This window comes from Notolabrus celidotus, chromosome 8, assembly GCF_009762535.1.
Source record: "Notolabrus celidotus isolate fNotCel1 chromosome 8, fNotCel1.pri, whole genome shotgun sequence".
NCBI classification, from domain to species: domain Eukaryota; kingdom Metazoa; phylum Chordata; class Actinopteri; order Labriformes; family Labridae; genus Notolabrus; species Notolabrus celidotus.
The window spans coordinates 31,785,507-31,811,155 of record NC_048279.1 but is presented as its reverse complement, the minus strand read 5'-3'; the positions used below and the strand labels follow the sequence as shown (position 1 = coordinate 31,811,155).

The window sequence follows — 25,649 nt, the reverse complement described above, 5'->3', positions numbered from 1 at the left end:
TATGATGACATATGATGAAAGAAAACTGTCCAGAGGGACTCTAGGTATTCTGTTAGGTGCATTAACCAAGCGGCAACCTCCGGTCTAAAAATATGAGGCCAATGCTGAAGTGTAAAAACTGCAGTTCATCAAGTGTCCGCTTGAGGTAACGGAAGTAACATACGTATGAATTAAAAAAAGCTGCTCTTTACAGCAGAAATAACATGTACGGGGGTGAATTTTTTTCGAGCACAGCAATTTCAAAGATATTGAGATTACGAGTCTTCCAATGAGAAGCACAGCTGACTTGATTGACAGGTGGGAACACTGTAGCTGTTGGCTAGGAGGCTCAAAGCCCACCTCTTTACGTCACAATCACTTGACAGCAGCAATATGGCTGCCGCCGACGATTGGCTTCAACGAAAACTTCTTTATCCCCTTTTAAAAACACATTTTTACAGGAGCACCTCAGTGTTACCTCCGAGCTATATAGCAGACCTTTTAATACCCTATGAGCCGACACGTACATTGAGATCCTCGGGCAGAGGTTTACTGTTCATTCCAAACACTAAAATCACAGTATACGCTCTTTAATGATGAACACAATCAAGTCTGTGGGTTTTCTGGCGGGATGGGGGGTGGGTCTCCTTTCTTTTCTCTCAGTTAATGTAAATTTTAAAGAGATTTATTGCCACAGCTGTGTGATTTGTGACTGTATTGAAAAGATGAAAAGCAAACATTTATATTTTTTGTGTTACCCTTTCTCCTTGAGCCTCTTTGAGTCTCCTGCCCAGGGACTACAGATGTAAATTAGCTGCTTGCTAACTCTGGCACAACTAAATGGCTGTACACTGTCCCTGTTGAAATAAACAAATAAATAAAATAACAAATGAAAACAAAAGGGGACAGAGCGTTTGCAGTGAGGGGTCCGACACTCTGGAACCATCTGCCCGAGGAGATCCGGTCTGCTGAGTCAGCGAGCTCTTTTAAATCCCTTCTTAAAACATACTTTTATCACAGAGCCTTCCCAGATTTTATCTGAATTTTATTTTATTTTATTTTAACCATCTTAAGAAATATATTTTAAAAGATTTTTTTATTCCTTTAGAGTTATTTTAGGGGAATTTTATGTCTTTTAAAATGTGTTTTATTTCTTTATCTTGACTTGTGTGTTTTTATGATCTGCCTGTTTTATTCTGCTGCCCATGTGAAGCACTTTGTAACCTGGTTTTGAAAGGTGCTCTACAAATACAATTCTTCTTATTATTATAGTGTGTTTTAATCAAAAGGTTTTAATTCTTTTTCAGGCCGTATCACTGGCAGGATTTTATCATTTGATTTTATATTCTTATATTTTTTTATTTCAGATGTTTTGAGTGTTTTAATCTTTAATCTTACTTTGTATTCTTCCCGTTTCCTTTAGTCATCTTCACATTTCTCTTATTGTCTTTTAGTTTCTTTCTTATTTCTAAAGCATTTTTTAAACTTTTTTTTTGAAAGGTGCTTTATAAATAAAGATTATTATTAATATTATTACAAAATTCATTTTAAATGTAAAGATTAACAAAGCATGGTCTGCTAACCTGCTTCTCTCCCTGATGAAATCAGTACACTCAGGGTTATTGTCTGAACACTCAGAAGGAGTGATCTCTATAAAATCAACACGTGTCCAAACGATCATGTGGGGTTATTATCTCGTCCACAACAGCCTTTCCTCTTGATGATATCGATATATAGATATCTGAAGCAGGTTTATTCAGCCAGTTAGGACTCTACATCTGCAGTCTGTAAGAAACTGTGTTCAACGTGACTGTTGATGCTTTCAATAATCTTTATTTGAGATACGGGTATTTAAGTCTCCTCATAAATAAATCACGTCAGCGTCTACGGCGCACACCTTGGCAAATAAATGACTAAATAAGGTGGCAGAGTCCCACAATCTTGAGGATTCCTCAGATGCTAAATAGCAGGAAAAGATGACGAGACTACACAGCAGCTCTCTGTGCTCCATTCCTCCATGATTTTATCCATCACGTTTACTCCATTTTTAACCTAAAAACTCTCCTGAGGCTCCTCTGGCTCTTACGAGCTGGAGTTAGATCATTAGAAATATTTACCAAACTGAGCAAACAGGCCACAGGAAGTTTAAACCTCCCATACCACAAACAAGAGAAAGCCAACCTAGTTTCAGAAGAGCTTGAACTTACATGCTGCACTGCATCAGGTCACTGGAGGGGTTTCACCATTCAGAAGCATCGAGTCAAAAAAATTCCAAGTGTCATGCAGAGGAAAAAACACACACAGATGCATTAGGTTAAAATTTAACCAATTCAACCCACCCTTTCCACCTCACATATAAACTCAAACCAGCACTGGGGCTTAACAGAACAATACCACACCTCGTGTGAGACAGTGCTTTATCACACTGACAAACATTAAGCTTGATATGGAGTACTTGACGATGATTGTGTTTTGGATGGTCACTCTCTCTTGTCTTCAAGCAGGACCTCTACCAATAGAAGACTCACAAATCAGCTTTATGCGGACTTCCATTGAATGTGTAAGTCTCTTGCTGAAAGTTTTATCTGTTTGCTGACTTTCTTCCAGTTGCTAACCCAGCCCGTTTTCTTTTGTCCACACAGAAGTCTGATTCAACGTTCTACATTCCACAAAATGTGATGGTAAGGGGACATTTGAGATTTTGTTTTACAGATCCTAACAGTTGTATGATGCATTCTAAGAACCTTTAATCAAACACAATGTATCATCAATACCGGGAGCTCCTCAGCATCAAGCTCAATATTTAGGGTTTGATAGTAGAGCCTCTATAACCACATGAGAAAGTGCAGGAAACAGGCTTGCCAGGTGTTGACACTTCTGCAGCTTCTGTGTGCTGTCTTCTTTGCGTGCAGCCACAGATCTGACTCAGTTGTAGCAGCAAGAGGAAGTAAAAAAAACATCTCTCTTTCATGAACAGGAACCATGCATTACTACAGCACTGGACTGCGTTAAGAGAGAGCTAAATGGAACAGTAAGAGCGGAATGTACGAACGTTGAAGGCAGACCAGACATCGACCAGGCGGTTGCGTTTTTTGAGGGAGTAATCAAAGGACGGACATCGTGCGGCCATGTAAGTCCCCGACACTGTACTGACACTGAGTGAAAGATCAAGTCTCTCAAAAAAGATGTGATGTAAAAGAACAATGTGCTAATGTGTCCTTCCTTTCCTTAGGCAATGTCAAACTCTAGGAAATGCGCCTGCGAACGTTGGTCTGAGGCTCCTTTCAGCCGCTTTCTGGACAAAGTGGAAGCCTTACTCCAGCGTCTTAATACTATCGCTTAAGGGGGATAAGACTGTGACAACCTCGGGTGAATGAAGAAACACTGCTGCAGTGACACACAGCAAGAGATGAACTACTGAATTCCATCAAGCATGTGATGACACGTCCAACAACTGGTCGAGGAAGAACTTGTCAAGCGTGTATCGGTGTGAAAGGAAGCGATTTAATGAGTCAAAGTCTACTCATGTTGCACTGAGGGGGTGGATGCCATATGCCTGGAATTTTATTTCTGAACACTGATTTGAATTATTTACATTTATAGATATGAGACTTATTATTTATTTCTAATGTTGTTTTATGTGTGCTTCATTTTTCTATATGTCTACAATATAGTTTTTATCCATATCAAGAAGGAAGTGCTGTAAAATGTGAAATTTTAAACAAACTGAATGTATTTCATGTAAACTCTGAATTTCTATTTATATATGTATTTAATGTTTATTTAATATGCTGTACATGGTGGTCTAAAACTTAAGCTATAACTTAATAAATATTATATAAAAGAGTTTTTCAAAATGTGTTCAAGTTATGGAAAAGGTGACAATGGAAAGTTGTTTATAAGAACCGTCAGATTTAAAACACCCTCGCTGGTTAAGTCTGTTTGTTTGTTTGTTTGGAGGACACTTCATAAGTAACAAATTCACCTGGAGCAAGTTTTCTTGTCTCTAATGAACATTAGCAGTGACGTACATCATGTGGGAGAGGAAAAACTGCAGGCTCTGTAGGTGTTCAATTTCCTCAGGCTGCCTGCGGCAAGCTTGAGAGTGGAACATTAAGTAAAAGTGAGGTTTTTTTGTCAAGTCATATTAGGAACAAAGAAAGTCTAAATCCTACTTGTTTCCTACAGAAGAAGAAAATCTGAGAAAACGTTGGCCCTTAACAGAAACATGTGGGGATCACAGCAGATTCTCCACAACCAGTGAGCTGATGAGGGTAGAGAGAGGGGAACAAAACAACAACCTACTTTAAATAATGTTCCGTCTTCATGGCATTAATGACGCAGACGAATTGTGACCACCGAATGTAATTTATTCCTGAGTGGCTGCTCTGTTTGGAATGAGTGACGTGGGAATAAGGTGCTGCAAAGTGATGTTCTGAAAAGTCATCCTGCAGCTCGGCTTTTTACGACAATTAAAACAAATATCCTGTTGTCTTTAGGAGGGATTTTAAGATTCTTTTAAATCACGTTTAAGGCACAACATGGACTCGCCCCTCTGTTGTTTTCTTAGCTTTCAGTCTGAGATCCTGTGGCAGTGCTCTGTTTGCTGTTTCATGGTCTGAAATGAAAACTATAGGCAACAGGGCCTTCACTGTCAGAGGCCCCGACTGTGGAACAGCCTGCCAGAGGAAATCAGACTTGCAGAATCAGTCCCTAATTGTATTTCATTACTCAAGACACAGCTTAATAGTAAAGCTTTTATTTTGGGGATTTTATTTAATTTTTTAACATTTTACCCTCTCTACTTTTATTGCCTGTTTTTACTGTTTATGTGATGCCCTTTGTTACTTGTATTGAAAAGTGCTATACAAATAAAGTTATTATCATTATTAATATTGTATTATTATTATTATTGTATTATCATTATTAATATTATTGTATTATTATTATTTTATTGTATTAACATTATTAATATTATTGTATTATTATCATTATTATTATTATTGTTATCATTATTGTTGCTATTATTATATTATTATTATTATTGTATTATACTTACTGTTATAATTATCATTATTATTATTATTATATTATTCTGATTATTATATTATTATAATAATAATTATTATTATTGTTATTATTATCATTGCTTTTATTATTATTATAAAACAGAAGAGTGGTCCAATAAACGTTTGGGTGAAAATGCCTTAACCTCATTCTCTTAGCTTTTTGACCAACTAAATCTCACCAGGTCACTCCTGAGTCCAGGAGCCCATCTGTACTATTTGAGGCATCCCTGGAGAAACTGTGTTCACAGACGGACACATGTGCAAACAACACTGACGTGTAATGCAGCCAGACAGAGCTGTTTTATGCATGGAGCTAAATGTTTAGATTTTCTAATAATTTCTAAGATCTTTGCATATTTAAAAAGAACTCTGCACATCACCCTCTTCTTGGAGGAAGCTATAATGTGCACTCCTGCTGAGCCCAGTTCTCATAGTTATGAGTATTCTTGATTTGAAAAGTCATCCAGCTGGGCCGTGCAGCTCTTAGTTCTGCAACGTTTTAGAAAAAGAAAAAAAGAAGAAAATAAATCTTCTTGCAGAGCAGCTCAGTTCAGGTGCTACAAGCTTCTGGGGGCTTGGGTCACAAATGTTTTCGCAGTGTGACCACATCAATAGAGTCGCATATCCTGTTTGTCGCTAAGACTACGAGTGTCACCTCAGTGGCTTATGCTGAAAAAAAAAAAGAAGGTGAGGTTTATTTATATATTCTGCCGTACGATGCTGCTTCTGTTTTAGAGAAAATAATAAGTTACTATGATACTCTTTTACTTTCACCACTGAGCACCCTAACTCACCAAAGATGAACCTCCTACATAAGAGCCAGACAAATAATCTCCATGTTTATGACATTACTGTCAACAACAAGTACACATCTTATACAACTTTCTTAGAAACTACACATAAAATAATGCAACAGGTCACGAGGGAGTCTCATCCAGCATAGAAATACAAGGTGGGAGTTTAGTCCTAATCAGATACTCAGTCAGCTCAAAACACTAACTCAACACTAATGTCAGAACTAGATCACAGAAAAGTCAAAGGTGGGTTTGCTATCTAATGTTTGAGATCTGCTCTTTAATGAAACTTTCTTTGGGTTTGTGAGATTTCTTTCTTCTTACATTGATTTCACAAGTAAAAAGGAAAACAAAAGGAAACTAAGATAAAACATAAAATATCTACGCTTTTCTCGCAGGAGTATATGCATGCATACATACATATGGGCATACATGCACAATATAGTTCTTTAGTATGAGATGCATGAAACAAACACACAGTGACCTTAATTATTCTTTTCAGCAGGTAGGCTGACAGAACAGTCTCGACAGAATCCATGACGCAGGCGTCAGCAGCAGACATCAGCTCTCGAAGTGTACGTCTTGAGCAGAACCTTATCAGTGGAAGTATTGCAATAAAACTACTCTGCATTTGATCTCATTCCTGTCCTGAACTTAGTTTTTTAAAGTTTAAGATGCAACCAAGCTTTGCTGCACTGTGCTGCATACTACAAATACACACTGCAATGCACATGACAGTAATGATGCATAAAAAGACAAATAAATACAAACCCTGGAGCTGTACACACAACTGAAAAGCTTCAATCCTTGCACAAAAGTTGAATGCACTGGTAATTCCTTCTTTTGGCCGAACCAGTAGGAAGTAAACACACATCTCCATTCACAAGTCTGCTCAACACTTAAGAGTAAATGATCCCTGCGTCGCATACACAGGAAACCAATGCATTTCCTGTTTGTGCATGAAGCAGAACAACGGTTTGCAACAACATGGGGGGGTCAACAGGTTTGAATTGAGGGAGAAAAAGCTAGGTTTTTATAATAAAGAGATTCTGCTGATGGGAAAGGAAACCTTCCCTCAGAGATGAAAACACCAGCTCTTATCAGTTTTCAACTGCTGGTAAATATTAGCTTACCTCGTCCTAAAGTCCATTAGTTTAAGAAGAGCAACAACTCGGCATTTTAAAGTCATGTAGGATTGACCCCGACAGAGACAGGCAATGAAAGTGTTATCAGAAGCAGGTTATTGTGTAATCACCTCTGAATCTTTGAGCTCACTGTTACCTCGAGGGTGTCTGGATAGTGGCATGTTTCCAGAAGCGGTTATTGTGTAAATCACCTCTGAATCTTTGCTTCATGTCATGAGCTCACTGTTACCTCGTACGAGTGTCTGGATATTAGCATGTTATTAGAAGCTGTTATTGTGTAATCTCTGAATCTTTGCTTCATGTCATGAGCTCACTGTTACCTTGTGAGGGTTTCTTGGTAATGATGACAACATTAAAATGAATAGTTCTCTAAAAGGTGAACTTGGTTTTATTTATTTCTGACTCATATTCTGGTCATGGCTAACCCTGAAAGCACGCACTGTGTAAACAAATGACTAAATCTGGACCAAAGAAAAGTTTATTCATGAATGAAAACACTTTGGAGAGACTAAACTCAAATATCTTATGTGGCCAATGACAACATTCCACCCCCCCCTAGAGCCCTTAGCAACATAACGCAGAGATGGAGAGCAGGATACCAAAGGTAACACTTCACACACACATCATAGCATAAAATACTATTTCAGCAGCCAACAGTAACATGCTCTTGTTACCAAACGTAGTGTATGGTTTAAAAATGAACACCCTTACCCTGATAGAGGTACGGACTGGGCTACAAAGCAAGTTACTTGCTTTAAAGAATGACTGCTAAATCAACTGTCCTATTTCATCTTTTGAAATTTAGACAAACACAGAACAACTTTTTAAATATGAACAGGGAAAAACAAAAACTGAGCATCTGAGTAAAATAAGAGCGTCTTACGGACAGAGTTCTTTCCAAAGTTAGTATTGTTCACATGCTGAAGTTGTCACTAACCGAAAGCTTAGCCAGCCAGGAACCAAAGCCCTGCTTCTGCAGGTACGCTCGCAGAATGCTCTTGGCCTCCTGGTACGGCTTCGACATTTTCTGCAGTCACAAGAGAACAACAGAAGTGAAGATGAGCGGCAGTGAGTGCTGCAGAGAACTCTGACGATAAATCAAGTTTACAACTTTCTCTACAAAGTTTTAGTCGTGGAATTATGCAGGGAAGTTAAAGATGGTGCTGCTGATTTAATTTACAGTACATGCGTGCCTTTCTCACAGTCAGCCATGTAACAGGCAGGAACTGAAACCATCTTTGAAGCTAACCAACAGAAAGTAAAAAAAAAAATCAAGATGACTTTTTGACTTCTGCAGACACAAAATTATGTTTGTTGACACATTAGGGACCAGGAGTTATATTCATCGAGTGATACATTCTGAGGAGAACTGGACTACAGAGTATGTCCACGCAGGAATACAAGTGCACATCACTTCACAGAGTCATTGGGAGGTTACCTTGGCTTCTCTGTAGGAGCTTGGGGCCAGCAGGTCCTGCCTCTGGGACTCTTTGGCCACCAACTTGAAGCGGTGCAGCATCGCGGCCTTGCACAGACGGCTTGCCAGAGCAGGGCCGCTCTTAAAGGGAGATCTACGAGAAGACACTCGGTGTCAAACGCAGCTTTAGTGTCATTAAAACAGCAGACAAATACAAGTATGAAGTTCCTAACACATCTGACAGATAAAGGGAACTTGTTAGGCTGAGGAGCAATGCTTACAGTTGATCTCTTCAGAGTTTATACCTTGTTACATGATCCTTTAAGTTACAGGTTGCAATGTTCTGATCTTGAAATGACTGTAAACCAGCTTTTATTCAAATCAATGCACTGATTATTTCTCCTTATCACGCATTGACTCATAATGTTCTCTAAAGTTATGTGACCGATACTTTAAATTAAATGAATGAGAATGAAAACGCACCAATTTGAACATTCACTACTTATGTGTGGATGCGCCGACCGTGCATGCAGCCTGTGAGAGTAGCTCCTCTTTGTTCATTCTTCATTCTGACTTTTCTTCTCTTTCTTCATCAAACTTTGTTTTATTTTTCTCTGGCAGTTTCTTTAAGGTGTGACCTCTTTTGGCCTTCCTTTGGTGAGAGTCGTGGACTGCTTTTCACGATGAAATCGCCAACTTTAACTTTTGCTCGCATTACTGTTGCACAGCTACCCCGCTTTGTTTTTGTTTTTACTCAATGCTCGGCTGGTTGAGCTGAAGCCAGCCGGCTCATCGGCCGAACCGCTGGATATTCCTGCAGAACTCTGAAGATTTAGGACGCACAGAGGCAGAAGAGACATAAAACTACGAGGGAGGAGAGCTGGCATAAGAAGACAGAGGTTTATGGAGAGGAGATAGAAGCTGTGTCTCTCCTCTCTCGTCATGGGCAACTTGAGATCTCTGGCTAATAAGCTGGACGAGCTAACAGGACCAGCCAGGAGTCAGACAGTTTCCGGTATGTAGTATTTTGTGCTTTACAGAAACGTGGCTGCATCTTGATATTCCCGACCACAACGTCTCCATTGACGGCTTTCAGACAGATAGCACAGAGAGCGCTGTGGGCCTCTGACCATAATATCTGCGCAGGGAGATCTCACATGTTGTGCTGGTAGCTGTTTACATCCCCCCTCTGCCAACCTGACTACGACTCCGCGGACTTCCACCATTTATTTGTCTTCTACAGAGCTTATTATTGTATTTGTATAACTTATTGTGAATAGAGCAACCGTAATGACTGATTTTCCCTCCCCTGGGATAGAGAAAGTATTTCTGATTCTGATTCACTAAGTGTCAGAAACATGGCTGACAGAAGAGCTTTGCACACACGTCATCCCACACCCAGCTTCTTATACTCTCATGCAGTCATCCTTACTCCTCCAGAGTCTTGCCCTCTAGGCCATCCACAACCTCCGGGGAGCTGTCTCCCTCGCACCAATTGATGCTGCAGGTCAACTCGCTGTTGTCGGAGTGGTTGGTGGCCACGGAGGGCACCAGGCTGATCTGGGGCCTCATCATGCAGTAGAACATGGGCAGCTGGGGGGTGACACCCTCCACACGCTGGTTGATGGAGATCTCCATCCCACTGATGTCACCGCACTGACAGTCACCTGTGGGTTTTAAAGGTAATGTCTCAGCAAAAAGACTGTGGTAGAAGAAGAAGAAGAATAGTTGAGTAGTGGGGTAATCTAAAGCAGGCTATTCTATATTGATGATTTATCTCTGTTCAATTTTTTATCTTTCTATTGTTTCTTTTCTTTTATATTTTGAATCGTCTCACTTTCCCGGTTCCTTTGGTCTCAGTTCATATTGTCAGGTTCTTGGGTTGCCTGTGATGTCAGGTTAAATCGTTGTTTGAGTTCTCTTCACGTTTGCTTTTCTTAATTTTAGTTAAAAGCTCTCTCTGCTGTTGAACCCTTAATGCCCTGTTTTTGTGCCCCCGCTGTCTGTCAAGGACTTTGTAAACTGGGGTTTTTAAAAGATGCAATATAGATTTTTACTGTTTATATAAATGATAGATTGTGTCTGCTGTGTCAGATTGTAAAATTCACCTTTATGCTGACGACACAATTTTGTATTGTGCTGCTGCTAATGCAGTCTGCTGAATGTTGCACTCATCAGACATAGGTTGCTCTTAAAAGGCAGAGAAGACCAAATCCATGATCTTTTCCAGGGTCAAACATATTGATTTGAGAACTCTCATCATCACTTGTAATGCAGGCACCAATACAGAAAGGGTGAAGGTTTATAAATATCTCGGTATCTGGATTGATGAGAAAGTTTCTTTTAAAAGTCATATTTTAAATTTGAGCACTAAACTTCAAGAAAAGATTGTCTTTCTCTACAGGAACAAATCCTGTTTTCCTCTTCACTGTAAGAAAACCCTGGTTGAGGCAACTTTTTTATCAGTGCTTATGGTGACATTTTGTACAGGCATGCTTCAGCCTCCACCTTAAAACCTGTTAGTGCCGTTTTTCAATCTGAACTAAGATTTATTACCGGTGATAATTGTAATACTCATCATTGCATCCTATACAATAAGGTGGGATGGTCTTCTCTGACTGAAAGGCGTGATTTGCATGCATACCTCTTTATTTATAAAGCGCTTGTTGGGATGCTACCCTCATATTTATCTTCCATGCTAGTTTAGTCCTCTGGAGCACAACACACAAGGTCAACTAATTGGCTCACTCTCCAGGTTCCTAGAGTTCATTCAGAGCTGGGGAGATCTTCTTTTGGCTTGTTTGCACCATCTGTGTAGAACTCACTTCAAGGCACTTTAAAAATGAATCCACTTGAGTCATTTTAAATCATTAGTTTTAAACTTTTTAACCTCTAATTGCACTTGTTTTAACTGACTTTGTGTTCACATTGCTTTTTAATTGTTGTCTGTTTTTAATTGATCATCATTATTTTAAGGTTTCATCTTTTATTTACTTGTAATGCATTTTAATGTTTCTTTATATGCTCGACGTCATTGTAAATGAGTGCTTTGCTCTCAATGATTTTCAAGTTTAAACAAAGATATTTAAATATTAAATTAAATAATCATTTTCATTCAGATGGTTAAATTCATTCATTCCTTTTTCTGCCCAACAAGCGAGGATGGAAACTCTTCGTGATCATGTCTGTTTTTAAGTGGATACTGGAAATAAAAAGAGTTCTCAGTATGACAAAGATGAAGCAGTGCTAGTCATGATGTGAAACCTAAGGTCTGACCAGTTCAAAGAGTGGCAGGTGCCTTTAAATGTCACACAGCACATGTTACTCTTATTCTGAAACACAAATGCAGGACAACCAATTTTGGGGTTTCCCTCTCTTTGAAATGTGGCAAATTTAGGTTAATGTGCAAAAACACAACATGCAGTGATGCTTTGAAGGGAATACTCCCTGAAACTGACCATGATGCATGAGGAGCATTATTACAAGTGTTACTATTGTTGATCAGGGTTTGAAAAAGGTTGAGCACAATCTGGAAGAATTTCCTAAACATGAAAAATATAGATCAACTTCACTGAGAAGCATGATTTGACTTCTTCACTTGCCTATGAGGATGCTTTGGACATAAACAGGCTCTATAAAGTGGCTGAGCAAGGCTCCCTGGTATCCAAGCACCTGCCACTGAGTGAGTTTGTCTGTGGCAGACATGCTGATCACCTTTTGGACAGACTGATCAATGGGCAACGAGAACGCAGAGAACACCTTTGAAAGAGAGACATAGATTTGTAGTGATGTAGTAGAAGTGCGGGGAAGGGATGAAAATGTGTTTGAATGATGAAAAAATTAAAAGATAACATCACTTTTTTTTTTACATTAGAGGTTAAAAGCAACATTGAAAATCTTCTAAAATGACAGAGATTAACATTACAACACCTTGCCCTCCACTGCCAGGTGGAGGCTGACCTCATTGTTGACTTGCAATGCTGACATGGAGAAGGGGCTCAGCCGCCTGAGGATAAAGCAGAGCAGAGAACAGGCATTAAATAGCACAACATTCAGTTTAGAGGAGAGCTTTTAATCCCTTTTTTTGTGATGTACAAAGTGAGCTGCGTCCTCTACAACGGTACAACCAATAGAACAGGGCAAAAGGTGGATCAGCCTAGCGTTGTCATCTTTGAACAGCTGTTTTCCCTCCCTGAGTCACAAACATTCATTGAAAGAAAACAGTGGTATACAACTCAGTATCTAGTCCTTTATGGAGTGCTGGTAAGAGTGAAAAAACGACCCCCCCAAATTAAGATATTAAATGACGAGCAAAGCTGGGTGGCGTGAGTCTCTGCACAGGTCTGAGCTTACCTAACACGCTAGCAGCTCGAGGGAAGGCCAAAACAGATCCCAGCTGGACAGAAACTAAGCATTATGCATTTTTCTGAATGCAATGGAAGTATTCACACAGGAAGAAACCTTTCAAACCTTTCACCCTCTGAGAGACTCTCCAAAAAAACTGTCCTGTATAAACCAATGGCACTTTAATTCCAGATTTTATGGTATGTAGAAATGTTTTTTAAGCGATATGTAACAGACTGATTTATACTTCTGTGTCGCCCCTACACAGCAGGGGCTGACGCAGACATGAGCACCGCACACTTGTGCGTTGATGTGTCCGTGTCGCGCAGCAATTCTCTGCCGAAACACTTGAGGGCAGTGTGGTCTCTCTGATAGCCGGTTGCCTGCTTCAGGCCCCGCTACGATCTCTGTTTACTGTTCCTCAGCGATTCAGAGCGTGTTATGTTAATCTACAGCTGATACATGTTGCTGTTTATCATTCAGACATGATTACAGGGAAGAATAAAGAGGAGGAGATGAAATACACGGCCGGAAGTGCTGTAAATATGGGAAATACAATGCAATCGAGCAGACCAATCACAGGGCTTGCGGTCTACATCAATTCTATGCGTAGTTACATTTTGGAGGAGGTTGTCTAAAGCTGCTCTGCTGCTTGTTTTGCATTCATCCTTATTTGACTGTGGTTCACAATAATGTCCTTAAAACAGCCACACAAAACACTAAAGCCTTATTTATACTTCTGCTTGGAATTGATGGCGTAGCCTACGCCGGAGGTCCGTGTAGCTCCCGTACCTACGCAGAGGCCTACTCACATAGCTGACGTGCACCTAACAAAGCTGTGAAGGCAGAGTGAAAGCTGAGTTAGATGAATCTGTACTGAAACACTCACAGCTGTGAGGGGACAGCAGCACCCTTCGGCAGCTGGTTCACATACAGGTGGAGGGTGATGCCGCCCCTGAGGCTGAGGAGGCCGCTGCTGCTGCTCTGCTGGAAGATGGACTTCTGGATCAGGTTGGCTATTTGGCTGAAGAACATCAGCAGATGCCGGTACAGAAACCTACACAGTATGAGAATATCTTATTGTCCTGTTATACATACACTACCAGTCAAAAGTTTGGAAACACCTTCTCATTCAAGGGTTTGTATTTATTTTAATTATTTGAAACACTGTAGATTAATACCAAAGACATCAAAACTATGAAAGAACATATATGGAATTATTTAACTCACAAAAAAGTGTTAAACAAAGCAGAATATGTTTAATATTTTAGATTCTGTAAAGTAGCCCCCTTTTTCCTTCATGACAGCTTTGCACACTCTTGGTATTCTCTCAGTCCGCTTCATGAAGTGGTCTCCTGGAATGGTTTCTAATTAACATGAGCCTTGTCAAGAGTTCATTTGTAGAATGACTTGCCTTCTTAATGTGTTTGAGACCATCAGTTGTGTTGTTCAGAGGTAGGGTTAGTACACAATGGATAGCCCTATTTGACTACTGTTGTAATCCAGATTATGGCAAAACCAGATTATTTCATAGTGTAGTGTACTTGCGTGTGTGTGTTTAAGTCTGTTTGGTAAAATATTTCCAGAATTTCCAAAATATTTTTACTTATTAAAATGTTGAACATTGTGTTACCTGAATCCTAAACCTTCTGCTCTTAACCCTGACACCATGTTTCAAACCAAATGTTCCTTTAAACTAATTACAACTCACCTCATGAGCGACCTCCTCGCAGTAACCACTGCATGTGAATCGTGCACTATCCGTCCACAGGGTGAAGCACTCTGATTGGTGTTGAAGTTTCCGGTGCCAAAAGCAACGACCTCACATCCGCTTGCTTTAGGAAACGAGTAAGTGCAGAGGAAAAATATGATTTCTTCTCCTAAATACAGTGTGAAGCAGAGGCATCAAGTTCATTTTAGGTTGGTTTATTTGCCTTTAACGACAGGACAGCTGAAGAGAGGCAGGAAATGTGGGAAGTAAGGAGTGGGGGAAGACATGCAGCAAAGGGCCATGGCCTGAGACGAACCAGCAACCACTCAAAGGGGGAAAGCACTTCAAACGCAGATCATCCGGCGCTCTTGAATTAATTTTCTGCCGTACAAACTTCACAATAATGACGTAACATTCAAAAAGTCTGTTTTCTGCAGGGACAGTCACAGAAAATGTTTGACGGAGGCTTGGTGACTTTGCATTAAACTGTGTTAGAATTCAGCATCCCTGATTGCCGACAAAGTCAACAACTTCTTACTCTGAAATCGTCCGAAGAAACCCAAGCACCTCTTTCTATTTTGGTTGGAGTTGCATGCAGTATATCAATTTATTTTTAAAAATAGTTGCGTCTGTGAGGAAGGTATCAAATAAATCAAATGAAGGGATGTGATTATTTTGCATTGAGTGGGACTTGCTCATAAACACTTACCTTGTTTGCCTGAGCACATCCTGCAGGGTTATTTATTTGATGTTTATTTGTTTTTGAAAGGAGAAAATGTTTGCACATTAACTTCTCAAACTACCCAGAATGTTTGTGGCAGGTTTGGAATCAAAGAGTTAGTCTTCTCTAAAAGTTACACAAGCTTTGCGCTCACTTACAGGTCTGAAGGATGAATGCTGCTGTGGTTCCAGCACAGGCAGAGAACTCAGGATGGCTGTTCATCAGTTTAGTGAGCTGATCCCTGACAGCATCTGGGATCTGGTAGTTCACCAAAGTCTTCCTTTCTAAACCAAAACAAAGACATAAAGGGGAAAAAAATTACTTAAACTGGACTTATTATAAAAGCTTACTAAACAGAGGTGTGTAATCTGCTATGGAGTGTGTTCACACAGTATTTCGGGCGATATCTTCAAATTACTCATTAAATCATCATTAGGCGTTTTTCGACCGCAGGGACTTACCCCTGAACTACGAGCTTTTCGACCGGAGGACCCAGGGTCTAAATTTAGTTCAGGGGTAGTTAATCTCCTCCCTGAAAAGCCCCTGCTAGGGGGGTAGTACTATTCAAAGGTCCCGCAACTTTAGGGATTAACGCCAGTGTTTTTATTCTGCCCACTGTCCACAACAACATCACACACATCTGTGATTCACTTGATTTCTCTTTCTTTCATTAGTTTTTATTTGTTCTATCTTTTTTGTATGTGTGTGTACTTTTCAAAAGAAGAAGCTGTGATTCTCTTGATTTAGCAGCTTGTAACAGTATTCTTCTCTAAACCCACCGCGAATGTGTCTCTCCCGGTGTTACGGTTTTAAAAGTGACCCTGTAAACTGGAGACCTTCAGCTGAACGTGTCAGTGTTTGTGGAGTTTACACAGCTGTTGAAACACAGAGGGAGTTCCTGGGAATGCAAACTAGTTTAGTTTTAATTCAAATATAAAAAAAGTCCTCACCAGATAAATATTTATTGATCGTCTAAAGACGTTTGTGAGGGATGCATCCGACTGAAAGTCACCAGTTAACTGGGTCGCTCTTTAAACCAAAACACCTGCGATCTCTGCCGCGGCTTTTAAAATAATTTTGAGTCAAATGTATCGCTCGACTGAAAACGATTTTAAAGCTGTATTGAAACGTCTTTGCTACTCGCGCTTATCTCCTCTCACGTGTTGATTCAGTGAATCCATCTGTGATGAAATATAACACCATCTAAAACATCGCCAGCTGAGTCTCTTCCATGCTAACAGGCTATTTGTTGTGTTCCTCATAATGATACCTGCCTCTCCGTCTGCTTCTATGTTCTACGAGATGAATAAGTTCACGGTAAAAAGTGTGACTGACCAAGTATCTGTCACACCATTTGATCTTGTCTTTACTCCTCTTTCATGTCTCAGTCCTAAGTGGCAAACTCTGAAGTGCAACATGCTTCTGCACCTGTTTGCATACATTGCAGTTCTTGTTTTAAAAGTTGTATCATGCAGCTATCTCACAAATACAAAAAGTACAGTAAGCTCTCTAATGAAGAAATGAAGAATTACCGTTAATGGTCCTACGGTGAGGGGTGTCAGGCATGAACGGCTCATCTTTTACTGGTAGGGGTGGAGGACCACCTGAGGAGAGACGTTATAAACCTTTTAATAAGACAAAACACTCAACTCAAGAAGTTTTTAATCAATGTTTTAAAGGTAGTGATAATTCCCGTAATCGTTCTCTGCCTGCCTGTGACTGCTTCAACTGAGCTTCCATTAAGTTTACTAAGTAATGTTCTGTTACGTACAAGAGCCTTTTAACCAGTGCTGTCACAAGATTTAAAAAGTGGTCTAATCAATGCCAGGCTCTGTGATTCATTCATCTTAATTAATCACTTTTGATAACATATCAATGTGAGAAACATCACAGGTAGATTAACTGGATTACTTTATTTCTTGATGGTTAACACAAACTTCAAGATTTCATATGCATTCAATTCTTCATCTTCTTGACTGATCATGCAAAAACTTCCCTCGTCTGATAATCTTGCCTCCCTTCTGCCCCCACCCCCACACATGTGGGCAACAGATGCACACTTGCACCTTGCCCTACCATCTGTCTGTCTGCCATCCTCTTTAAGTGTTTGCAGTGTTGACTGTCTTCCTCAGCAACGACTAAAACTAACGTGGCCCTGAATGATGTCAGAACTTTACACAACATGACTCTGTGTGTGTATGTGTGTGTATGTATGTGTGTGTGTGTGTGTGTGTGTGTGTGTGTGTGTGTGTGTGTGTGTGTGTGTGTGTGTGTGTGTGTGTGTGTGTGTGTGTGTGTGTGTGTGTGTGTGTGTGTGTGTTACTCGAGTGCGAAGATGATACAGTTATGGGGGGGAGAAGGTCGCTGCAGACTAATACATGATCATAGATAATGTTGTTCTCGGGGCGCTGGTGGCCTAGCGGTCTAAGCGCCCCACATATAGAGGCTACAGTCCTCGTCGCAGGGGTGGCCGGTTCGATTCCCGGCCAGTCGACCATTTCCTGCATGTCTTCCCCCACTCTCTACTCCCCACATTTCCTGTCTCTCTCCACCTGTCCTATAAAATAAAGGCAAAAAGGCCAAAAATATAACTTTAGAAAAAAAAAATGTTGTTCTCTCAGATGAGTAAAATCATACAGTTGTAAAGCCAATCAAATCTAAAAGAGGTGCTTTTTATGGTGGTCTCACAGCTGCTGTGGACGGTCGAACATGATCAGTGACAGCTGATGTTAGAGTGCGATGAATCCGTGTTTATGTTTGGGTTATTTTTATATCTAGATTAAATTATTACTGGCACTACTAACTTCTCAGATCCTTTCTTCCTCAGGATTTGACAACACCTCACGGTGAGGAAGCTTTTTATTATCACGGCCCATGCTTCTGAAACACCATACCTGAAGGTCTGAGGGCTGCTCAGAGCGTACACATTTTTAAAAGCAAACTCAAGACCAACCTTTTTAGTGTCGCTTTTAACTGAGTTTCATTCATTCTCATAACAGTTTTATCTATTCGTTTATTTATTATCTAGTTCAAATTCTAGTCACATTTATTCTATTTGATTTATTTAAAGTATAGCATCTTAGTTTTTTTAATGGTTTAATATTTTAGTCTTTTATTATCTTAGAAGTTTATTTTATTTTGGTGATTTTAATTTCCTGTGTTGAGTTTTAACATCCAGTGTTTCCTCAGTTCGTTCAGCAACTTCTTTTTTATTTATTTTTTTATTATTTTTATTATTGTTGCATATATTGTGTTCTTAACCTTAGGATTGTGGGGTGGGTTTGGGGTCGGGCTGGGGTTGTGATTAGTATGTACAGTACTTTGTGTTACAATTTCATTGTATGAAAAGCGCTTTATAAATAAAGTCTGATTGATTGATTGATTTATTGACAGTGAATTTACCTTTATGGAACATGTTGGAGCTTGTGGCTAATTCTCTTTATCAGACAACATTATAAACATGTTGTATTAAATGTATTCTTACCATGGAGGTCTCGTTCGGCTTGACAAGTTTTAAAGTCAGGTACAGTTACATGGAAACTATATTTTCAAGTAGTGTAATGTAGATAACTTCCACCAGCACTAAGAAATCAGCAGTCATGCACCGAAACATATTATACCTCAACCAGCACTAAACCCTGACCTGATGCTTCAGGGAGGACAGAACGGTCACTTTCCAAAGTGGGCAGCAGGTCCTTCAGGGCAAGCTCCGCTGCGTTGAGCCGAGCCTTCTTTTTGGTTATTCCCATGCCCGTCCTGTACCGTACCCCGTCGACCACCACACAAAAGGCAAAGTACAAGCCTGGTCGGATGTGATCTGTAAAACAAACAAAAAAAAGCCAATGTTAGAAACTGGCCCAATCTCAATGTCCACACTCACTCACTCGCTGACTTTGAGGTGCGTTCCCGCTACGTCGGTGAGGGCTTAGGGCTGTCTCACTGTCAAATCTTCAAGTATGTGAGGGATCTCTCTTGGACTGTTTGAGCCCTGTATGCCCCCTTTCCGTAAGTGAGCATTTTTGCAGACATAGCGTAATAATTCATAGCATTGTGATGTGAAACACGGGATTCCCAGGGGAAGCCTGCGAGCATGGAAGGGTAAACGAACGCTGTAACATGAAATATAAAAAAGGGAGGTGGTAAACAAACAGCAGGAAGATGCAGCAGCTGTTGGAGTTACAAAAATGTTTGCCTGTAAGTATGAATGTAGAAAACAGCCTTAATTAGCTTAAATCTATTTATCTTCAGACATATATACATTATAATTTATATATTTATAGTTATATGTTCATGTATTTTAAAGGTAGTGGTTAAGCAGGCTGTACGGTGAGAGCCTGGATCACATGGCAATCCCTTAAGAGCCTTGAATTTGAGGAAAGTAAAAAATAGTGTGATAAAAATTCCTGATGCCGCTAAGGTGAGCTCCATGACGTCATGCAGGTCACAGGAGAAGTCATAAAGTGCTGTCCCATTCCCAGTTCTACAGTTTTAAGCCCTTACAGCTTCCTGCCCTCAAACACTTTACAGGTGACGTCAGATGAGTCAAGATGGGCTCAGGGTTCAGGGTTCAGGGAGGACTTTGAGATTGGGCCACTGATTGGACACTAGGGCTGTCAAAATTGCTCCAAAATGACGTTGAAATATTCACTCTAAAAAAAAAAAATCAAACATTCAAACCATTCAAGTATCTATATTTGCGCATTATGTCAATAACAGGTGGACAAACTAATACAAGGAGATATAACTACTTGTATATGTATTTTTATTTCAGATTTAACATGCCTGAAACATACCTACACATTACAAAACAAGTATATGACCTAATGGCCTATACCATAACACTTTTAAGACCGTAGACCTCTCGCTCACCCCCCCTCTCTGTGCGCAATGCGCTGATTGAGTGCTGAGCAAGACTTGTGCAAGCAATTAAAGATCCCGACTCTTGTCCCTAATATATTTGCCAAAAACACAAGACAGTCCACATGTGAAGAGGCCCGATCTCTTTTTATTCACTATATTCCCAGCGGAGGATAAGACGCTTTCAGAGCGCACTGATGATCCGGGGATGGAAAGATTTCTCTCTGCCATCTGCTTCACGCTGTGCATGTGTGACTCCTGTGACCTGTCCCTGACCCGTCATGCAGTGCGCCCACTCTCAAAGCAGCCGCTGATGTGTTTTTTTCCACAGTCGAATATTCATTTTCACAATCGAATCTCTGTTTTTTTTTTAATATTCGAATATTTATTCAAATTTAGAATATTCGTTGACAGCCCTATTGGACACAGATTGTGCGCTCTGGTTATGAATGTGTGCTTTTTAACAGTGTTTGAAACATTAAGAATCAGATAGGAGAGTTGCTGCAGGTTTTCATCCTAACAGATGTAATATTTGTGTAAAATAAATAAGACTTTTACATTTCTGGATTGTAACTGCCACGATGAACAACAACACATTGGAATATCAACACCAGTGACATTTAAATCTTTTACGTGGATTATCAAGCATAATTCAAAGGGTTCCACTGGTCATAACAACTGCTGCTTGCTCTGTAGTGGGTCCTACTGCACACAGGCAAGATTACCTGGGGTTACTGTCTCCTTTATTTCCAGGTGGAACTGCAAAGTGGCGGCGAGCTGATGGAGCAGAGACACAGCGTTGATCTCGGCATTCCTGAATCTGTCAATCAGTGTTTTAGGTGAAACTTTTGTCCTGTCAGCGAAACCTGTTGGTGAAACAATCAGAAATAACATTTTAAATGTACATATTCATCACGTTAATATCTGATAATTCAGCTATAGAAGTTATCAGGAAGTTAACTGGATTCCTGGTCAATTGAAATATCCCTTGAATTATACCCTGCCCATCTCCCAAAAAAGTTGCACACTCTGATACTTCGCTGGACCGCTTTTAGCTTCGAGTTTATCACGCATTCGCCGAGAGATGCATTCATTTTCCGCCAAGTGCTGATGGGAGAGTAGGACCGCTGCGCAAAGTCTTCTTCATCTCAAAGATTCTCAATGGGGCTGAGGTCTGGACTCTGTGGTGGCCAACCCAATGTGAGTCTGATGAATCCTGGCATTGTCATCTTGGAATTTCCCCGTGCCATCAGGGAAGAGAAACTCCACTGATGGAAAGACCTGGTCCTTCAGTATACTCAGGTAGTCAGCTGACCTCATTCTTTGGGCGCATAACATTGCTGAACTTAGACCTGACCAACAGCAGCGACCCCAGATCATAACACCACCCCCACAGGCTTGTACGGTGGGCACTAGGCATGATGGGTGCATCACTTCATCCCCCTCTCTTCTTACCCTGATGCGCCTATCACTCTGGAACAGGGTCAATCTGAGACTGTCAGACCACATGACCATCTTCTACTGATCCAGAGTCCGATCATTATGCTCCCTAGCAAATCTCCTGAGTTGTTTTCTGTGCTTGATGCAGGCAGATAACCTGACCCTTCTGAAACAGATTAACATAATTTCCACAATCATACGATATGTTTTCCAATATGGATGTTGAAGAAATGAGAAGCTACTCTATCAGCTAGGGTTCTTTAGGACAGGCAGTGTATTAATTCCAGAAGAATTAAAGCAAATCTCAGCATGCAACTCACCAGATGTGAATGTCTTTGTCACTTGTTGCTTGTTCACATCCTGGCTAGGACTGTTCGAAGCTGGCAGAGGTTCATATGTTGCCAGTCCTGAAGTTGCAGGTAAATTCTTCATGAGGATTTGTGCAAAAGAGGCACCTCTAGATCCTCGAGGTGAACCACAGGTTGGAAACATCCTGAGAGCTTTCAGGACCACAGAAAAAAAGAAAGGACAACAAAAATGTTAGTATGACTGCAAACTGGAGGTGAAAGCACATGCACACTTGTCGAAAGGATTGAGGTTATAAGACAGGATCAAATCTTAAAATCAGGTTGTTCAAAGAAAAAAATAAGATAACGAGTATTTGACATATATAGTATATATAGTATAAGGGTTTAATAAGTTTTATTGATATTTTTAGCCTTCGTTTTATTTTTCAACTCTTATCCTTACCCTTTTTTTAAATCTATTTATTTGAACTATTTTTTATTCTTAATTTTAATGCTTTAACTTATTTTAATCACACATATTTTATGCTGTTTTTATTTTTAATTTGTATTATTACTATTTTTCTTCTTCTTATTATTGTCCCCTAATATGTCTTGCCATTGTTTAATTTCTGTTTCTTTCTCGTTTTTCAATCGCTATAAAGCACTTTGGGTTGCATTTGATTTGTATGAAAGATGCTATATAAATAAAGCTTGATTGATTGATAATATTTTAGTATTTTATTATCTTAGAAATGTATTTTACTTTGGTGATTTTAATTTCCTGTTTTGAGTTTTAACATCTTATTTTACCTCCAGTGTTTCCTCATTAAGATATCCTCAGTTCGTTCAGCAACTTCTTTTTTATTCTATTTATTTATTTTATTTTTATTGTTTTTATTACTATTGTTGCATATTGTGTTCTTAACCTTAGGATTATGGGGTGGGTTTGGGGTCGGGGCTGGGGGTGGGATCTTTTTCTTAATTTATTCTATTTTGAAGTTATGTACAGCACTTTGTGTTACAATGTCATTGTATGAAAAGCGCTTTATAAATAAAGTTTGATTGATTGATTGATTGAAGATGACTGGCACTAAAAGTAGTATGGGAGGTACAACCTTTAGTTACCAGGCCCCTCTCCTTTGGAATCATCTACCAATCAAGGTCCGGGAGGCAGACACCCTCTCCACTTTTAAGAGTAGGCTTAAAACTTTCCTTTTTGATAAAGCTTATAGTTAGAGCTGGATCAGGCTTGGACCAGCTTTTGTTATGCTGCTATAGGTTTAGACTACAGGGGGAACTGGCGCACTAACACACTGGGATACTAGCTCACCCCCTTCCCCCCAACCCCATCATCACTTACTTTAACTCTGCCTGTCCCATTAAAATTACTAACCATAGACCTTTCTGGAGTCCCTGAGCTCCCTTGTCTCGTAGATTCCTCTGAGCTGCCATAGACATCCTCCTGCTGCGGACGATCTGGACTCCAGCTGATACGGACGTGCTCAACAGCTTCTACTACTCGTCTCATCACTATCACCTCTCTCTCTTACTCCCCTCTATCTGTCTTTCCAGGCCCAACTCGGTCGAGGCATGATGGCTGTCTAACATGAGTCTGGTTCTGCCTGAGGTTTCTGCCTGTTAAAGGAGGTTTTTCCTCGCCACTGTAACTAGCTAAACACTGCGAGGTGCAATGCTCATGGTGGATTAAGGTGGGATCAGACTGAGTCTTACCCTGCCTTGAAGTTGGGTCTCTGTTCATAATTTGACATAGAGTGGTCTAGACCTCCTATGTTTGTAAAAGCGTCTTGAGATAACGTTTGTTGTGATTTGGCGCTATACAAATAAAGGTTGATTGAAGATGACTGGCACTAACACGAACCTGAATGTGACGTCACGTAACGGTTCCTTTTCAACGGACGGACGTTACTTTGTCGAGTATTATTCGACGTTTAAGAACTAAACCATCGTTTATACCTTCAAAATACAAGGTTAACTTCGGGGTTGAATAATTTTACACAGAAAAACAAACTCTCTGTGTGGAGAGAACTCGACGTTGTTAAATTAGCCGGTGGGAGTTTTTGCTAGCTTTCGAAAAAAAAAATTAAATCAAACTCACCACACACGAAATTGTATCGAAAATCACCCCCGTGATTAAATATCGTCCTGGAATTAAAGAAAATGTGTGTAAACATGCGATAATAAGATTACATAGACTTGAAGTTTAGCTGTGAACAGGTTACTGCACCTTACCATGCAAGAGCGAGTCCAGATTGTGGGCGTGTCCTACGTACGTACGTACGTACGTTGGCGGTAGTCCCCTGATTGAGAGCGTGCAGAGATCGTTTGTAAAGTACAAAGACAGACACTGATTCCAAAATGTAACACTGGGTTTCAAATATATTATTTTGCAGTAAGACACGTTAGTTAATCAGTGTCGGGTCATTAGAAAATACTTCAGACTCATTGGTAAGTTTAACGATTCTTCTAACACTGAGGTCCAGACTAATGCAACTCTGTAGGCAAGTCAAGGCAGCTTTATTTGTATAGCACATTTCATACACGAGGGCAGCTCAATGTGCTTTACATTAAAACATTAAAAGCATTGGAGACATTCAGACAGGCATAAAAGAACATAATTAAAATGCCAAATATAATAAAACAGAAAAGAAAAGGAAAATTGGAAATATATTAAAAATTACATTAAAAATTTAAATTAGAGTGGATTAAAATTAGCTAAGATAGGAAGGCAGTGGCAAATAAAAAAGTCTTAATCTTTGATTTAAAAGAGGTGAGAGTTGGAGCGGACCTACAGCTTTCAGGGAGTGTGTTTCAGATATGTGGTGCATAATGACTAAACGCTGCTTCACCATGTTTCGTTCTGATTCTAGAGACTGAAAGCAGACCAGTACCCGATGACCTCAGAGGTCGAGGTGGTTCATAAAGTAGTCGCAGATCAGCAATGTATATTGGGCCTGAACCATTCAGTGCTTTATAAACCATCAGCAGGATTTCAAAGTCTATTCTCTGACAGACAGGAAGCCAGTGTAGAGATCTAAGAACTGGAGGGATGTGGTCTACTTTTTTGGTACTTGTTAGGACTCGAGCAGCAGCATTCTGTATGAGCTGCAGCCGTCTGATGGACTTTTTAGGGAGTCCTGTAAAGACACCGTTACAGTAGTCTAGTCTGCTAAAGATAAATGCATGGACCAGTTTTTCTGCATCCTGCTGAGACATAAGTCCTTTAATCCTTGATATATTCTGAAGGTGATAGTAGGCTGACTTTTTAATGGTCTTAATGTGGCTGCTGAAATTAAGATCTGAGTCTATGACTACACCAAGGTTTCTGGCTTGGTTTGAACATTTCATCTGTGCAGATTGGAGCTGAGCAGTAACCTTTAACCTTTCCTCCTTGGCTCCAAAAACAATCATTTCAGTTTTTTCTTTGTTTAACTGAAGAAAGTTCTGGCTCGTCCAGTCATTGATTTGTTCAATGAATTTACTCAGCGTTTGTATGGGACTATGATCCCCTGGTGATATGGTGATGTAAATGTGTGTCATCTGCATAGCTATGGTATTTTATTTTGCTGTTGTTTGCTGATGTTTGTGGCTAATAGTGAGCTGGATTGCTGTGATTTGTTGTGCAAACATTATTAAACATACTGAACACAATACATATTGACCTTACACACTTGTATACACCTGAGTAGATTGAAATACTGAGAGGGGGAAAGAGAAAGAATAGAAATTATTATAATGGAGGGTAATATTTGGGTTAAACTGAAATCACACATATTTGAAATAAATAGTGGAAGTCAATTGGCAGGGGTTCCTCCTATATAGTGCAGAAATGTTTGCCATCTCCTTGTAAACTTATTGAGTGAGCCC

The 25,649-nt window shown here is 39.9% G+C and overlaps 2 protein-coding genes across 2 annotated transcripts in view; both read right to left on the bottom strand.

Moving 5' to 3' along the window:
- The window catches only part of bbs12 (Bardet-Biedl syndrome 12), a gene marked incomplete at its 5' end in the record, with an annotated part of 47,319 nt that extends 45,118 nt beyond the window's left edge, over positions 1-2,201 (bottom strand). The window contains one exon of the mRNA XM_034690964.1: positions 2,187-2,201. Coding sequence (XP_034546855.1) covers positions 2,187-2,201 — 15 coding nt within the window. The remainder of the gene's footprint in view (positions 1-2,186) is intronic.
- A 5,242-nt stretch (positions 2,202-7,443) lies between these two features.
- On the bottom strand, positions 7,444-24,093 carry adad1 (adenosine deaminase domain containing 1 (testis-specific)). Its single transcript, XM_034690963.1, has 14 exons — positions 24,015-24,093; positions 23,881-23,927; positions 21,798-21,977; positions 20,763-20,903; positions 18,824-18,997; positions 16,713-16,784; positions 15,339-15,464; positions 14,460-14,583; positions 13,638-13,805; positions 12,335-12,410; positions 12,007-12,163; positions 9,837-10,071; positions 8,426-8,558; positions 7,444-8,014 (listed from the first exon to the last, which is right to left on the bottom strand). The coding sequence occupies exons 3-14, from the start codon at positions 21,967-21,969 to the stop codon at positions 7,901-7,903; spliced, it is 1,692 nt and encodes a 563-aa protein (XP_034546854.1). The 5' UTR covers positions 21,970-21,977; positions 23,881-23,927; positions 24,015-24,093; the 3' UTR covers positions 7,444-7,900.
- Positions 24,094-25,649: the final 1,556 nt, after the last annotated feature.

Bases quoted from the DNA above. Each gene is read 5' to 3' on its own strand.
- adad1 (XM_034690963.1), bottom strand. From the start codon at position 21,969: ATGTTTCCAACCTGTGGTTCACCTCGAGGATCTAGAGGTGCCTCTTTT. The intron at 8,559-9,836 runs GTAAGGATGACT...GTCTTCTCGTAG, and splicing joins GAGGGCAAGACTCTGGAGGA to ATCTCCCTTTAAGAGCGGCC. The intron at 8,015-8,425 runs GTAACCTCCCAA...TTGTGACTGCAG, and splicing joins GCTCCTACAGAGAAGCCAAG to AAAATGTCGAAGCCGTACCA.